The 15628-nt window shown below is 52.3% G+C and overlaps 1 protein-coding gene across 8 annotated transcripts in view; it reads left to right on the top strand.

Moving 5' to 3' along the window:
* NFASC (neurofascin) overlaps positions 1-15628 on the top strand; it is a 181656-nt gene that overhangs the window by 114758 nt on the left and 51270 nt on the right. For 6 of the 8 annotated variants that reach the window (XM_035010235.1, XM_035010232.1, XM_035010231.1 and 3 more), the window contains exons 4-8: positions 1042-1147; positions 2884-3080; positions 3548-3670; positions 6060-6230; positions 10236-10286. In XM_035010235.1, the coding sequence (XP_034866126.1) occupies positions 1042-1147; positions 2884-3080; positions 3548-3670; positions 6060-6230; positions 10236-10286 (648 nt within the window). The remainder of the gene's footprint in view (positions 1-1041; positions 1148-2883; positions 3081-3547; positions 3671-6059; positions 6231-10235; positions 10287-15628) is intronic. The other 2 variants (XM_035010233.1, XM_035010237.1) reach the window with 1 other exon arrangement.

The following is a 15628-nucleotide window of genomic DNA, read 5'->3' as shown; positions in this document are numbered from 1 at the left end:
GCTCCCTGTGGAGGTGTCACCTCCTCCACAAAGCACTCGCTGGGTCTGTCCCCCCTCTGTGTGGCTGTCCCACTGAGCTCTGCCGCCGGGACCAGAGAGCCCAGGCACCGCACCCTGCCCAGGCCAGCCTCAGCGTTCTCCCCGCAGGCTGGGGCGTCAGCAACCCGGGCGAGTAGTCATATGCAATAACCTATAACCAATGTCTTCTTTTCTCCCCTCGCAATGCTAACCCACGGGAACTAACAGCAAGCATTCAGAATGAGCGTAAGTCCCCCGGGCACCTCTCTGCACTCGTGCCTCTGGGTGGTAGGAGGGCAGCAAGGAGGGGCGGGAGAAGGTCAAGTGAGGAGATACGGGGAGGGGGGGATTAACCGCCTCTCCACCCTGCCTGCTGGGGCTTCTTGACTCCGGAGCCCCTGTAGTGTGGCCCCTTGCCACACGGGAAGGGAAGCGGCTCACCCCGAGCATCCTGTTGCTGGGAACGGCAGAAGAGCAGGTGGGTAAGAAGGGCCGCGGCTCCCCATGCTCTGGTGGCCGGCACAGGAGCACCATGAACATCAGAGATGGGGGCCAAGAGTGAGAGGAGCTGGCTCTTCGGCATGCAGACAAGTCCCTGGGGACGTAAGCCTCTCAGCTCCAGCCTCACCGCAGTTTGGCCATCCTTTGACTCTCCAGGGCTCAGAACCATCCTGGCCACTGGGTTCTGGAAAGCTAGCTGCTTTGTGTTCCTTGATCCATTCAATAAATGTATCTCAAGAACTCTTGTGCACTAAGCATTTACTAAGCATTGGGATATAAGAATGGGTAAAACAGAAGTTTCTCATAGGGATTCCATGAGATCTTAAAGGGATTCTTCTTACGCTCAGTCCTTAACATAACCCCCTTTCCTGCGGCCTGGTTTAAGGAGCTGGGTCCCTGGCATGGGGCACTGCCCACCCCCTGCTTGCCTGCTTGACACGTGGCTCCTGAAGCTCTTCATTTCAGCCATTCCCCAAGCCAGGGCCCCGAAGCCCTGACCACCCCCCGTTTGTGCTGTTGCAGTATCCCAGCCCCCAACCATCACCAAGCAGTCAGTGAAGGACCACATCGTGGATCCCCGTGATAACATCTTGATTGAGTGTGAAGCAAAGGGGAACCCTGCCCCCAGGTGAGTGCACTGGCAGGTAAATCCAAGCCCCCCCCCCCCCCCCCCCGCAAAGAGTGCGGGTATTGAAGAGGTATTGAAACCATGTCCTGGCCCTGGCTCTGAGCATAGTTGAAGCAGCTGGAAAATTAAAATTATCCAGCAGACATCTCTTGGATACCTACCTGGTGGAAAGTACAATTCAGAGAACTAAGACGTTTAGCAGATGAGGAGACTGGGATCCAGAAATCTCAAGTGGCTTAAGGTCACACCACGAAGCCAGGACTAGAGATTAAGTTTTCTGACTGTTGGTGTCGCGCATTCTTTCCAATGCCTTATGTCCCCAACATCCCCCCACCCCATGCCTAGCTTATAGGAAGTTCCTCCTGCTGGCTAACTTGAGTCTTCCATTCTGAGCACATCTCGGCTTGTGAGCACATCAGCATCGAATGAGGCGTCAGCAGACAAGAGCCGACGGCCTGCAGTGTGCAGGCTGAGTTCAGTGTTGCTCCTCACTGGCTCGTGAGAGCACCTCGCTGCCCTTCATAGACGGACCCATGTCCTCGTGAAGAGGAAGTGAAATGGAAGCACAGAGATATTATGTACTTTTGCGAAGTCACCCAGCTTGAAAGGGGGCAGAGCCTGGGTTTAAACCCAGACCTCTGACAGCCCCCCTCCGCCCCCCACCCTAGGCCAGTTTGTTTCTACCAAACAAAAGACACTGGAGATCTAGAGATTGTTCTGCTATTTGTCCCCCACCTTCAAAGCAGCATCCACAGGCTGGACCGTTCAGACCAGACATGACAGGACCCCGTGCTGGGCATCTGTCAGGAGAAACGAGGCAGGGCGGAACCTCGGGTGTGTGGTAGCCTCCTTCTACCCACCCCCCACCCAGTTTGCATGAGCCTGAGAACAAGCAGGGCCTCTCTCATCCAGGCTGGAAGAAGCAGGGTCACCTGGAAGGGTCAGGCAGCACATAGATGGCCTTCTGAAGTTTGGTCCTTTCCACCGTGGTTCCTTTGCAGGGACAATGATTCCATGACACTGAGCAGCCACTAGTCCTCCGGCTTCTTTTAAGGTTATGTCCTGGGCCGCTGCAGATGTATCCCCCCCCACCCCCGGAAGCAAAGGGAGATCTAGTCTCTTCACCTCTGGGACCTTTTGAAGGCTGCTGGCTCTTTCAAAGCTGCCCCTCCTGGGCTATAATGTGAGGCCACTGCTTTATACTCTGCACCCACTGAGCAGATAACCTGAGCCATTGCCCTTTGGCTTTAGAGTCAGCTCTCACACAAGGAGACAGGAGGACCAGAGCTAACTCCCTAATGTGCTTGGCTCGGGTGAAATATGAATTTGGGTTTGCATTCGTAGTCGGAGGTTGAGATGCCCTGCGGGGGAAGCTGCAGCTAACGCTGGATTTTTAAAAAACTCAAAGTCCCTGCCTGCTCCTGCAAAGAACATAAACCCCCAGTGGCTCTTTGGGTACCTCTCACAGCCATGACTCCCAGCCTTTGCTGGGTAAGAGCTCTAATGTCAGGAGCCTGCCCCCAGAGTTTCACATTTCACCTGTGGCTGTGACCTGGGACTCTGCATTTTATCCAGCTTCCCAGCCAGTTCTGCCACTTAACCAGGGTGGTATGGAGGTGTGGCTTTGGGACTGGGCCAGGGACCAGGGCCCTGAGGTTCTTGCCTGGAACCCAGAGCCCAGCGTGTTCCTCCTTATTGCCCCTGCTTCTCCCCTCCATCCCCCCCACTGCCCACAGCTTCCACTGGACTCGAAACAGCAGGTTCTTCAACATCGCCAAGGACCCCCGAGTGTCAATGAGGAGGCGATCTGGGACCCTGGTGATCGACTTCCGCAGCGGGGGGCGGCCCGAGGAATATGAGGGGGAATACCAGTGCTTCGCCCGCAACAAATTTGGCACAGCCCTATCCAATAGGATCCGTCTGCAGGTGTCCAGTGAGTGGCACACGGTGGGACTGGCATGCCTTGCTCCTGGGTGCATGGGGCGGGGAGGCCTGGAGGATCATTCCAGAAGGGCCACCCCTGTCCTTGGCCAATGGGTGCCTTGGTGCCCTGCATATCTTTCTTGCTTTCCTGCCCCTGAGCAGGAGTACGCCTCGCCCTGCTCAAAAAGATTCCTTGGAAAGGAGGCTTCCAAGCCAGAGTCTTGAACAACTGCACTGACACTCTGGGCACGGGAGGAGAGGAAGGAGAGGAGCCTTTGGAGAGATGTATCTCTTTAGACAGAAGGCCTCCCCTCTCTTGCTGCACCTGGCCTAGACTCACGGGCCTTCTCCGCCCGCTCCCTTGTTCTCTTGTTTGCCCTTCTGCCTTTCCTCCTTGTATGCCTGCCTGTAGCCGAGCTCCTTGCTCCTTGCCCTCCATCACCCTCACTTCATGATCTTCCATCTGATTCTCCCCAGAGTCTCCCCTGTGGCCCAAGGAAAACCTAGACCCTGTCGTGGTTCAAGAAGGCGCTCCCTTGACGCTCCAGTGCAACCCCCCGCCCGGACTTCCATCCCCAGTCATCTTCTGGATGAGCAGCTGTAAGTCTTGGGGGCCCGGTGTTCAATTTCTGCTTTCATCTTAGGGAGTGGGGCCGGTGTACTAAATAGGAGGGCCTTGCCCAAGGTTGGAAGACGTTGACTTGTGAGAAGCAGGTGTAAGGGGGCCACATGGCTGAGAACACATCGAGAGGTGACTCAGGCTCATTTCCTAGCCCAGCTGCTCTTAGCTGTGTGATCCTGAGCAAGTTGTTTAACATCTCTGGGCCTCAGTTTGCTTTTCTGGAAAAAAATAGGGCTAATAATTGTACTTATCTAATAGGATCATTGTAAGGATCAACGAGTTAATACATCCAAAGTGCTTATAACAGAACCAGACTCACAATAAGTGCTGAGTAATATTTGTGATGATGAAGAAGAAGAGCAAGAGAAAAGAAAAGAGGAGGAAGGCGGGTTGACACCAAGCCTCCTTTTAATCTTTGGTCCGTCTGGATTTACTAAGTGCTGCCTTTCTAGGACAGAGGAGCACAGGAATGAAACCTTTGATGAAGGAGCGACAGGGAGACAGGATGTTTGTAGCAGGGGGACAGAGTATCATCACTGAGAGCTTGTCCTGTTTCATTTTGGGCATTTGGAGATTAATTTAACCACTCTGGACCTCAGTTTCTTCCTGTTTTCAATTAAAATAAGTGGGGGCGTGTTATAAAGGGGCCTAGAGCATTGCTAGCTGTCTGTGTATTCCTGGCTTCCCCTCCCTCTCCTCCATACCTGCCCCCCCCGCCCCCACCCCCACCTCTGGTCTATCCATCCATCGGTCAGTCTATAGATCTGCCTGCTGCTTAGCATCAGTCATCCGTCCATCCCTGAGTTTTTACCAGCCTGTTTCCAAAAGAGGCAGGGTTGTGAGCTGTTTTGCAGAGAGTGCGGCTTTGTGCTCACCCATTGTCTCTCTCTTTGTCATCTCAGTGCAAGTGCGTGGGAAGGGCTGCCTGGCCACAGGCTGGAATGTTGGTTGATTTGCTAACTCTTCAGACTCTCTCATCCCTGCATCACACCTGTCACCAGCTTATGTCCATGCTGCGTCCTGAGCAGATCTCATGCCCCTCCTCTTTCCATCATCACTGGCATCTCCCCAGTGTAGGCCACCATCAGCTTTTCCCTAGGTGGCAGTAATCATCCATAACTGGTCTCCCCAGTCTTTCTAAAAACATACATCTGATCGTTTCATTCATATGCTCCCCGCCGTTTACTGGCTCCTCCATCACCTCGGACAAAGTCCACACTCCTTTCCCTTCCTGATCTAGTTCCCTCTGCCTCCCTGGCCTTTCTCCTACCCCTGCCCCGGCTGCGTGTTCTTAACTTTTAGCACCCACTGTTCCTGCTGCTTGGAAACCTCCTAGGGCCCCTGTCTCTTCTGCCTGGTGTCATGAAGCCTCCAAGGTAGAGCTCAGGGCCCCCTGGCAGGGACTCGGTGCTCCTCCTCTCAGCTCATCCCCTTCCCACTCACCACACTGCATAGCAACGATTTCTCTATCTACCGCCTCTTCTAGGCCAAAGGCTCCTTGAGGGCAGGAACTGTCTTACTCATTTCCCTTTCACCAATCCCGGGCACAGTGCCTGGCACACAGTAGGCCTGCAGGAAATCTTTGATAATAAGTCATTTGAAGAACTGCCCAGCCCCTCATTAGAAAGATGGCATCATTAACTTTGCACTTTATGGAATGGTGATTTAATAAACCGTTGTGGGGGATGGGAAGGAGTTAGCAAGGAACAGTCAGCCTGACAAATATGCTTTTACAAGTCGAATAACCTGCAGACGTGGTCATTTGAGTTGACATCTGATGCTTCAAATGTAGTCCGTACCCACTGCCACTCCCATGATGTCATTAATTCTAAAAAACACCATTTTCATCTTTTAACATCTCTAAAAGTAGAAAGCGTCCTAAAATTGATGGTGTGCATCATTGATTAGTATGTATCTTACAATTATAATTGGCAGTGCTTTTCCCTTTCCTGGTGGGAGTGAGGGCTTAAAAAAGAAAACAAGTGAATTTGACTCCTGACTTGGGGAGCATCTGAAGGATTGTGTTCCCTCCCTCCGGTTCAGGGCCAGTCGGAGCTTGTGTGATGCGAACAGGAGCTAGAAAAGTCTGGTCCCGGAGCCATGGGCGTGGTGGGCAGGCGGGTCCGAATCTAAATCCTCCTGTTCTCTCACTGCTTTTGCAACCCAGGACAAGTTAAGTCCACTGCTTTCTTATCTGTAAAATGGGAATAAGCCCTCCTTCAGAGTTGAGAGGATGAGAGGAAATCATGTTCTACTCCTGGCCCCACCTGGCTCTCTGCTGCTGGTGCTCAGTCGCCAGACCAAGCACGACCGTCACTCCTGTTACTGTGACCGCTAATCTCCATCTGTACCTCTGCTTCCTTACAGCCATGGAGCCCATCACTCAAGACAAGCGCGTCTCTCAGGGCCATAACGGCGACCTGTATTTCTCTAACGTGATGCTGCAGGACATGCAGACAGACTACAGCTGCAACGCACGCTTCCACTTTACGCACACCATCCAGCAGAAGAATGCCTTCACCCTCAAGGTCCTCACCAGTAAGTGCAGGTCCCGGCCCGGGGCTGGGAGCCAGGGGCGGAAGCCCACGGAGCCCGAGGAGCCCCGGGTACCTGGGTCTGGGGCAGCCTTGTCCCCGAGGCTGACCCAGAAATCCTTCCAGCTTATGAGGCCTGAGCTCGTTCAGCGGCTCTGAAACCACATCGCTTGATTCTGAAGCCTTGCTAAACTCGGTCCTACTCTGAGTCAATGCCTCTCAAGCTTCTGGGGCAGTCCGAATCACCTGGCCCACAGGGCAGCCATCCCCAGCCCAGCCCGAGCCTGCCTCCACGGCCCTGGCCTCCGTGTCCTCCCTCTGCTCTCCGGGTGCTCGGGACACACAGCAGCACTGCTTTGAGTGGTCATCTAGTCCCTGCCTGGTAGTCTGTACTTCTAGAAACAAAGCCACAGGACAGAATATCCGCTTTAGCAGGGACTCCAACACAAACTGTGTTTGATGCCGGACCACATGGGATGACTACATTTGCAAGCTGGAGATCTATGTTCTTGTTTTATTTGTTTTCATTTTTATTTCCGTATTCTGTTTGGCTGGTACCAAATGGGTCAGCATTGCCTGACCCAGGATAGCGTGGGTGGCCTCGCAGAGGAGAGAAGCGAGTAGTCAGTTCCCAGACATGCTCCTTGCCGGGGCCCCACCGGCCTGGAGCTCTGGCTGCACGTCCTCAGCCTGCCTAGGACATTGATTTCCAAGGGGCTGTGTTCGTCTGCACCATGGATTTGTAATAGGCCTTCTATAGAGGAGCCCCCCACCCCCAAAAGACCTTGGTCTGTGTGACTCAGCTGTGGATGCTGTTTTCCACACTGGGGACAGTGATGGTTGTGGGGGAAGCCAAGCAAAGGGCCTTATGTGGATACTGACAGCTGCCCCGGGTTGGAGAAGAGGGCCTGAACCCCGGCTTCCCCGAGCCCACGCGCCTCTTGGGGGGCGTCGGGGAAAGGCCAAGGGAGCTTGCTCCTCACTCAGGACAGCTAGGGGCCTGGTCTTCTTTCCTCAGCTGCCCCTGCCAGTGATGGAAGCAGGTGGTGCCGAGAACCCCAGCCCCACACTCCATCTCCACCCGGCATTGAGGTGGACCCACAAGAAGCAGCTTCCTTCTTGTTCTCCTTCTCCTGTGTGGGAGTTCTTCCTCTCCTTTTCATTGTCTTCTCTTTGCTTTCTCACTCCCTTCCTCTCTATTTCCCTCCCACCTTCTTCCTTGCCTCTTTCCGCCTCTCATCTTCTCTCTCTCTCGGAACCCCGTCTACCCTCCTCCAGCACCCCCGCTCCTGCAGCTCCCCACGCACTGTTCTGAGTTGGAGTCGGGCTGCCCACAGTTTGCTGACCAACAGGATGGCTGGAAAACCCGGGATAAGCCCCCGCATGCTCCTGGCAGTAGACCCAGCCTCAGTCTACTTTGCTGCCCCCTCACTAGCCTTCCTATTCCAGACCCAGGCCCAGAGGGGACCCTTGGAGAAGAAAGTTGGGTTGTCTGAAGTGTCTCAGTACACGTCAGGAGGGATCCCCTGCCAGCTGGCTGAGCTGCAGAGGACAGTGTGGTCTGCCCAGGACCTCAGAGTGGCCTCCGGAGCCAGGACAGGGTGACAGCATGGGGCAGTGAAGGCGGCGGGAGCATCGAGCAGGATGCTCACTGAGCCAATCCCTGGATGGTCCTCAGTGCCATCACCTGGCTTCCTCTGCCTGCCCAGTGTGATGCTTAAAGTCAGACTCCTGTTTGGGGACTGAGTCAGGTGACCTTCTGCGGTCCTGGGCAGAGGCCCTCAAGGTCACACAGGGTAGAGGCAGGAAGGTGGAGGTGCTAAAGAGCCTTTCTCTGTGGAATTAGGCAGTTAGAGATGTTCAGCAACATTTAGAAGTCGGGCTTTCCAGAAACATCCTTTTGTCTACCAGAGGAGGTAAGGGCTGTTTGTTTCTGCTTCATTTCTGGGTCCCCTACTCCACTGAAAACTCTTTCCACCAAATGCCAAGAACCCCCCCAGGTGATGGGAACAGAGCCCTGTCTGCTTCCTGGAGTTCTCCCAGGGGCAGCTTTGGCCAGGAGCAAGTTCTGGGCATCTGAGCCAGCCCAGAATTGGGTACAGTTGCTTAAAATAGCACACTTGTGCTCTCTTTGCTTTCCTGCCTGGAGAGGACACAGGCTCTTTCTTGTACCTTCAGAACCAGGTCTGGGGGTGGGAGGAAAAACAGCCAAGCTGGGACAGCTTCCAAGTCTCTCCTCACCGCGCGTTTCCGTCAGTTTGCCCCTTAGGAGAAGACACCAATCTCATCATGGCTGATTGTGCGTTACCTACATTTAGGGAAGGGCCAGGGGGAAAGATATCTAATACAAAACGCTGGGCGATCTGAAACCATTTTTAAAATTTGTTTTGGGATGCAGTCAAAGACAAACAGTGGAGTCAGCCTCACAGAGAGGTGATGTGCCTGTCCCACTTTGCCCATGCCAGAACAGGTCCCTTTGGTGACCATGGTGAGGGAGAAGGAGTCTCTCCTGAGGCAGACCATGGAGCACTAACCCTGCTTCCTCCTAATGTCTGCTATCTAAGTGGCACTCTTAGGAGTCAGAAAGTCTCCCTGAATTGCTCAGATGTGCTGCAGAATCCACAAACTGTAAGATCAGTTCCAAACTTGGGTCACTTCTCTGGAAAGAGAGCAGTTCTATTTCACCTGGTGGCATGGGAGCTTAGGAGCATGAAGCCAGGGCCCTTTAAGCTGTGTGCCCCTGTCCTCCCCACAGAGAGGGATGTCCCCTCCTGAGTGCGGCCTCAGCCCCTCATCCCTTCTGCCACCCTGCCTCTCCATTCTACTGCAGGTTGGTTCCCACCCCTAGCACCAGACAAACCCAAGCTGACTTCCCAAACAGGCTCGGTCTTACAACATACCCCATCTTAAGGGATAGTTCTGAATAATGCAAATCTGCCTACCAGGCTTTAAGCACATTTGGGAAGCAATAGGGGTCCCAGCAAAGAGTGCGCACAGCCTCTGCAATCCGTTTTAACAGGAGTTGATCTGTCTTCAAATATGCAAATATTCTGGCACAGCACCTCGCCTCCCTCAGGCGCTTGTTTGGACCAGGTCGGCTTCTCAAGGCTGTCTGCTTGGCTTCCATTCAGCTGTACCGCCCCCCACCCGCTGTGGGTACCATCAAAACTTGAACCCAGTAGCTGGACGGGGATGGCGGTAGAAGAATGAAAAGCCTAGCCTTGGCAGGTTTAAGTGCCCTATTCCAAAACGTCTTTCACTGAGGATTAAATGCCCAGCGGTCTTAATTACCTAACATTGGAACCAAAGGCACCCGTCTGCTACTTAAGGAATGACTTCAGCCCAAGCCAGTCTAGGAGCTCGGAATCTCCAGCTTAATCTATACGCTCTTTCCACCAGAGACATCTCAGAGACCAGGGTGGTGCCCACTGGTCAGGTGGGGGTGCGGGGGCGCTTGCCAAGGGCCCCTCTGTCCCTCTCTCTCAGCTGATGAACTATATCTCTTGGACTGTCTTCTCTCACTGACCTCCCACCTTTGCACCTTAGCTTCTGCTCAGGGAGGGCTTTGCTCTTTTCCTCAGGGCTCACTCACACTCCTTTCTCTTTAGCTGCCCCGGGAGCTGGCCTGATCCAGAGTCCTGGGAACTGAGGATTTTGATGGGAAGTTGTTCAAAAGACGGCTACGGGATGCCACTAATCCTTATTTCATTTGTTTGAAATACAGTAGGATCAAGCCATTAAAGGTCAAGCCTAATTTCTTTCATTAAAAAGAAATTTCTTTTATTATTGCCTTCTTTTGCAGGATTTAACCTTTTCTTCCCTTTTTTGGGCTGCTTTATGTTGCTTGTTCTTCACCAAGCACATTTCCTTTCCAAATATGCTGTGTCTTTCCTTTGCAAAATCCCCGGTTGTTTTCTGTGGCTTTGCATTTCTGTTGTTCTCTCCCTGTTTATGCCTCCATGAGCTGTCCGTGGCCTCCTGTTTGCTCACCCTCTTTTGTTTATTGCAGACAACCCCTATAATGACTCGTCCTTAAGAAACCACCCTGACATGTATAGTGGTGAGTCGCCGCGGTAACCTTGGGAGTAACCTTGCCTGTCCTAACCCCAGTTTGCCTAACTTGACTGATACCGTGTCTCATTAACTCATGCTGGGTGGCAGGGCTGACAGTCGGCCAGACCAGGGTGCCAAGGGGCCCCCTTCCGGACACTGCTCTCCGGGAGGACGGTGTGGCCAGTGTGGGAGTTTGAGGTAGCTCACGTGGTGCTCTGGTTTCTGGGAACAGGCAAGCCGCCAGTTGCTGAAATCTGGACAGGTTGGTCAGACCAGGGTAGGACTCCAAAAGAGCTTCTTGGAGGGTCCTGTAGAAACGTATGAATCTGTGGTGGATGGATGGAGAATATCTGAGGAGAGGGGAGTCCACACAGTGAGGAAGAAGCAGGGAGTCTGGTTCCTGTTAGCGGTTTAAAGGATGCAGAGAGCTTTGTGATGTAATTAGTTAACCTGTACATGTCTGGATGTGACCTGCCTACCTTGTAATCTAACCTTAGTTACTGGGGGTACCATTTCACCAGCCCCATGTCTCTTTAAAATCCCTCTGGGAAAAATGAGTAAGAGTCCAGCTCTGAGTTCTCTTTGAAGGTAAGTATAAATGCAGGTGGGCCATGCCTGGTCTCTGTTGCCTGGGCTGCTTCTCTCCTCCGGTGGCGTGTACAAATCCAGTGCGCAGCTGTCTACACACTTGGAACAGTTTCCATGAGGCATATTTCTAACTCATCGCACAACTGGTTGCTCAGCTGATGAGTAGAGTAATTGGCTATTTCCACACCTGAGTCCCTGCCCCCCCACCACGGCTCAAGAATGTCTTGTTTTCCTTGAGCAGCCAGAGGGAACAGTCATTTGCTGGCTTTGGCGAGGCAGCTGGCCCCCATCATCAGTTATGCCTCGGAAGCTGAGGCTGCAGGTCCCCAGGGCCAGCATTGTGGCCTCCAATAGATAGGAAGTGTCTGCATTGTGATGTGCTAATATAAACAATGATCGGTGTCTGGGGTGGGGGAGGGGAAGAGGGAGGGAGAGCCCCAGAGAGAGGCAAAGGCTCTAACTTGGCATCAAGCCCCTAGAGCCACACTGAGATTCTGCCAAAGAGATGTACTGCCCAAGGAGGCAGGGGATCTTTGTTGGATTCAGGGACGTTGTTTGTTTTCAAAATAATGGGGCCAACCACCATTGTGTCAAGAGCCCCAGAGCATTGGTGTGGAATGTGCCTTTCTCTAAATTGGATTTCAGGTAATCTATTATGGAAGTATTCTTGAAGCTAGAGTATATCAGAGCCAGAAGGTCCCTTAGAGACCATCTGGTCCAAGCGCCTCCTTTGTGTTAGATAAACCATTCAGGGGAACAAGCATGTAGAATTATTTTCTCAATGGGATAAATTTGAGTGATTCCAGCCACTTAAATTTTGTGGCCAGTGGTAGATGTGATTACAAGTGAATGCGTGGGCATTCTAAGAACCATCCAGGGCTATAAAATCCAGCAAAGCTCACAAGAACTCACAAGAACTCACAAGAACCCCTTCTCCTCGATCCAGGGTAGAATGAATGTGGCTGACCCAAGCATGAAGCCAGCTGGAAGGGATATAAAGTCAAAGTGAGACACATGCTGAACAAAGGGCAGCTAGGTTGAATGCTTCTAGAAAGAAACAGAAAGTGAGAAGGAAGGAAGATAAGGTCCTTTCTGAGTACGGGGCTGGACATTAAGACACAAGGCAGTGAAAAATGCCCAGTGCATCTGTCTGCTTGGCTTTGAAATATGGCATGTCTCTTGTAGCGATAGGGCCACCCCATAACTACACTTTGTTCTAGTGATTTCTCCAGTGGTTTAGTATCCTTTGAACCTATGCCAGATGTCCCCGGACCTGCTGAGTGGCAGGGGGCAGCTGGTCTGAGATTGTAGCTTGCCACATAGAATTCACCCGGCAAGGAAACAAGGAAGAGAAGAGTGGGCACTCTGAGGTGGACAGCCTCGAATTAAATGCAGGCTTCTGAGTGACCTTGGGCAAGTCATTTAGTGTGTGAAAACCTTAATCTCCTCATCTGTAAAATGGGTATATGACCTGCCCCGTAGGGTTGTCATGAAGAATAACCAGGTCGCTAGCATGGTGTCAGACACATCAATGATTAGTATGTGTTACGACAGTATTGGTATTGAAGGGAATGGTTTAGTGTTGACTGAAGTTAAGATGGACACAGAGAACTTGAAGAGAAGCCAAGGGGTTCAGCGAGCACCATTGTGGGAAGAAATTACTATGGAGAGAGGGACTTTAGGGCAGATTAGAGAAATGAAAGCTATTCAGATCCTCAGCTCTGCTGAGACCTGGATCAGAAAAAAGCTCCAACTATTGCATGAGGGGTTGGGGTTAGACTTACGGGAGAGATTTCCTGACAGTGGAGGGTATCAAATGTTACTAGACAGAGAGTTTTTCTTATCTTCTGGGATTGTTTCGTCAGCCATTCCTGGAGCCAGAGAGGTGAATGAGATGCCACAGATCCAAGCCCAGTTCTTAATTCTGAGAATGGAAAGCAGCAAATGTGGGATCCAGCTGCCCCTAAAAGCTGTTTTTGGAAAAGGTTCTCAGATACATCTGATGCATTGGACTCTCTTCCGCTAACCCACAGTGCTTAACAGAGGGGAGTAACTCAGGTTTTCAGCAATCTTGACCTTTCCTCTCATAGGAGTTGAGTAAGACATTTTTTCATTGGCCCTTTAAAGCCAAGGTGGCTGAGGCAGTGTCATATCTTGATGTCTCCCTGCTGCCCAGATTCCCCTGGAAACCCATGATCCCACCCATGAGCCAGGGAGAGCAGGAAAGGACAGACAGTCCTTGGGCTAGAGGTCAGAGGGGCCCACGTGGGAAGCTCTTCCTGAGTCCGCTGACGTGAGCTTTGGTGTCTGGGTTCTGAGTTTGATCTGATATTAGGTCCAACCCCAGCCCTGAAGATCAGGGAGAATAAGAGCAGCATCATGAGGCTGGACAGGCTGAATCCCCATCTCTAAGAGGGTGGGTGAGATCGTATGACCCTAGGAGACTATCATCCTCTACCATGCAGAGTCCTAGAGAGTAATCACCTTTGTCTTGGAGATTCTTCCTGGGTCTCCTACTCCAGGGAAAGAAATTAGCCACCTTCCCTTGGGGACAGTGGCCCCCAAAGCCACCAGCTGGATTGTTCTTCATCAATTTTCATGTAAATCCCTCCTGCTGCAGCTGACCACAGTTCTTCATAACCTCCCCTTTGGATTCAGCTTCTCATCCCTTAATGAAACCACATGTCACCCTGACTCCTCTTCAAGCTTTCCATGGCCTTAAGAATCCAGTTGAAATGCCTTTGGAACCTCTTAATTCCCAGCCCAGCTTCTCTCTCCAGCTTGGGCCTTAGAAACCAGGGAGGGATGAGATTTAGCCTAGGGGAAGAGGTTCACCAGAGCAGCTCAACAAGATACTATGTCTTTTTCCTTCACCTCTTTTACCCTTGGATTTGGGTTTTCTTTGGTTTGATGCTCCCAAAGCTGACTGTCAGAAGGAGGGACAGATGGGGTAGCCATCTTTAAAGAGACGAGATAGTATAACTATCAGAGTACACACTTTGGTGCCAAATGGTCCAGAATCCAAAACATAACTGGCTTGTGACCTTGCCAAGTCCATGCATTTCCTTGAGCCTCAGTTCCCTCTGCTGAAAATGGAGGTGGTACCCCCCAGGTTTGTTGTGAGGATTAAGCATGACTATGATATCTAGAGAGGACTATTAGCAGAGGCTTGGCCCCTCCTGAATGCCCACCAAATGGTGGCCCTGATTATTACCTCTGACTTTTAGGATGTTCTTCCCTATGTTTTTGAACTTAGGCTTGTTTCCCAGTAGCTTCTCTTCCTTTGGGATAATTCTATGGTTGCTAGCCCACATCCTACAAGTGAAGTATGGCTGTAACCTTTTTCTAGTCCCAGCGACAGCATGTCAAGGCCCCCACAGCGAGACTCAGCTCTTTTCTCCTCCTTCCCATACTTGGTGCTTTGCTGGTCAAGTGTGCTCGAGGTGCTCCCTGCTATGGTGTGAATTAAATGTCCACGGGGTCGCAGGTTGGTTTCTGCAGATTTCGTCACTTCGTGGAAGGAGTATGCCAACTGAGCTGGGACCTCTTCCACGTAGTCCCAGCATTCCCAGCACTCATTCAGAGTCACCAGCCTAACACCAGGGCCTCCTGCCCTGAAATATCCTTCTCCTCATAGTTCCCTTGACCTTGTGTTATCTGGACTGTTCTGGTGATTCCATGATAACGGGTGGGAGGAAGCTGCTGCTTTGGTATCAGGCTTCCTTGGTACTGAGAGCTGGCTGCTACAAGGGTCATAGATGGTAACCGATTAACCACATAATGGATTAACCCGGTCAGTAGCCACTGTTGTATATGTGTGTGCTGGTGGGACACATGAGGACATCTACAGAAAGAGAAAGAACACATGGGGTACACTGTCGCCTTCTTTTTTGTTCCCTTCTCCCCTTGAATTCATTCATCCCACAACACTTAGGGAACGCTTGCTGTATGTGCCACGCGTTGTGCGGCCGCCTCACTAACTCTGCGTACGTCTCATCATTTCTTCCCCTGACAAAAGCATAAAGTAGACCCCAGCTCTATGAAACGCACTCCCCGATGGCTTATGGAGAGAAGACGAGTGCCTCTGAGACAGGAGCCCTGCTGATCCAGCCAGGCACCAGCCTGTCCAACAAGCTCTTTTAGGAGACACCAGTGTCACAGAGACAAGAGTTCCCCTGCCACCCTGTCTTCACTGCCAGGACCCGTTAATGGCCCCCAGCCAGGAAGATGCCTTTGCCCCACTCCAGGCATCTGACGGCTCCCAGCTCCTGGCAGCTCTGCCTGCCTTCCTCCTCTCGCTTCTCCAACTGAGCCTAAGACCCACTGCACCCCTGGGTAGACTCAGCTTCTAGCTTTCACTCTTCTTGTTTATAACTCTACACCTTTGGGCAGGAGTGTCTCCTCCAGCTTCCCTTTGCTTTGGGGTTCCTGGTTGGAAAACCCCTGCTCTTCTCCCTTCCGTCTTACCCATGTCCATAGAACTGTGCAAAGAGCTTCCCAGGAGAGGTGAGGCGCAGGTAAGGTGGGGTCCACCGTGCTGGGGGTGTGCCCAGACTTGCATGACCCCGTCCACAGCCAAACAGCCACCCTGGCCGTGTCGACCTCTGTGAGCCACCTGGCCTTCAAACCCTGTGTGCATGGCACTGTTTGTGGACATGGCTGCTCCAGCCTAGTTGAATTGTAGATCACCTCCCCCATCCCGGCTGCCACTTTCCACTCCCCCTCCCCCAGTCTCTCACATCCAATTAACACCCTCCTCCC

Source organism: Mirounga leonina, unplaced genomic scaffold (genome assembly GCF_011800145.1).
Source record: "Mirounga leonina isolate KUSES-001 unplaced genomic scaffold, KU_Mleo_1.0 Mir_154, whole genome shotgun sequence".
In the NCBI taxonomy this organism is placed as follows: Eukaryota; Metazoa; Chordata; class Mammalia; order Carnivora; family Phocidae; genus Mirounga; species Mirounga leonina.
Note: the sequence above shows the minus strand (reverse complement) of the source record. Positions and strands in the feature narration are given on the sequence as shown.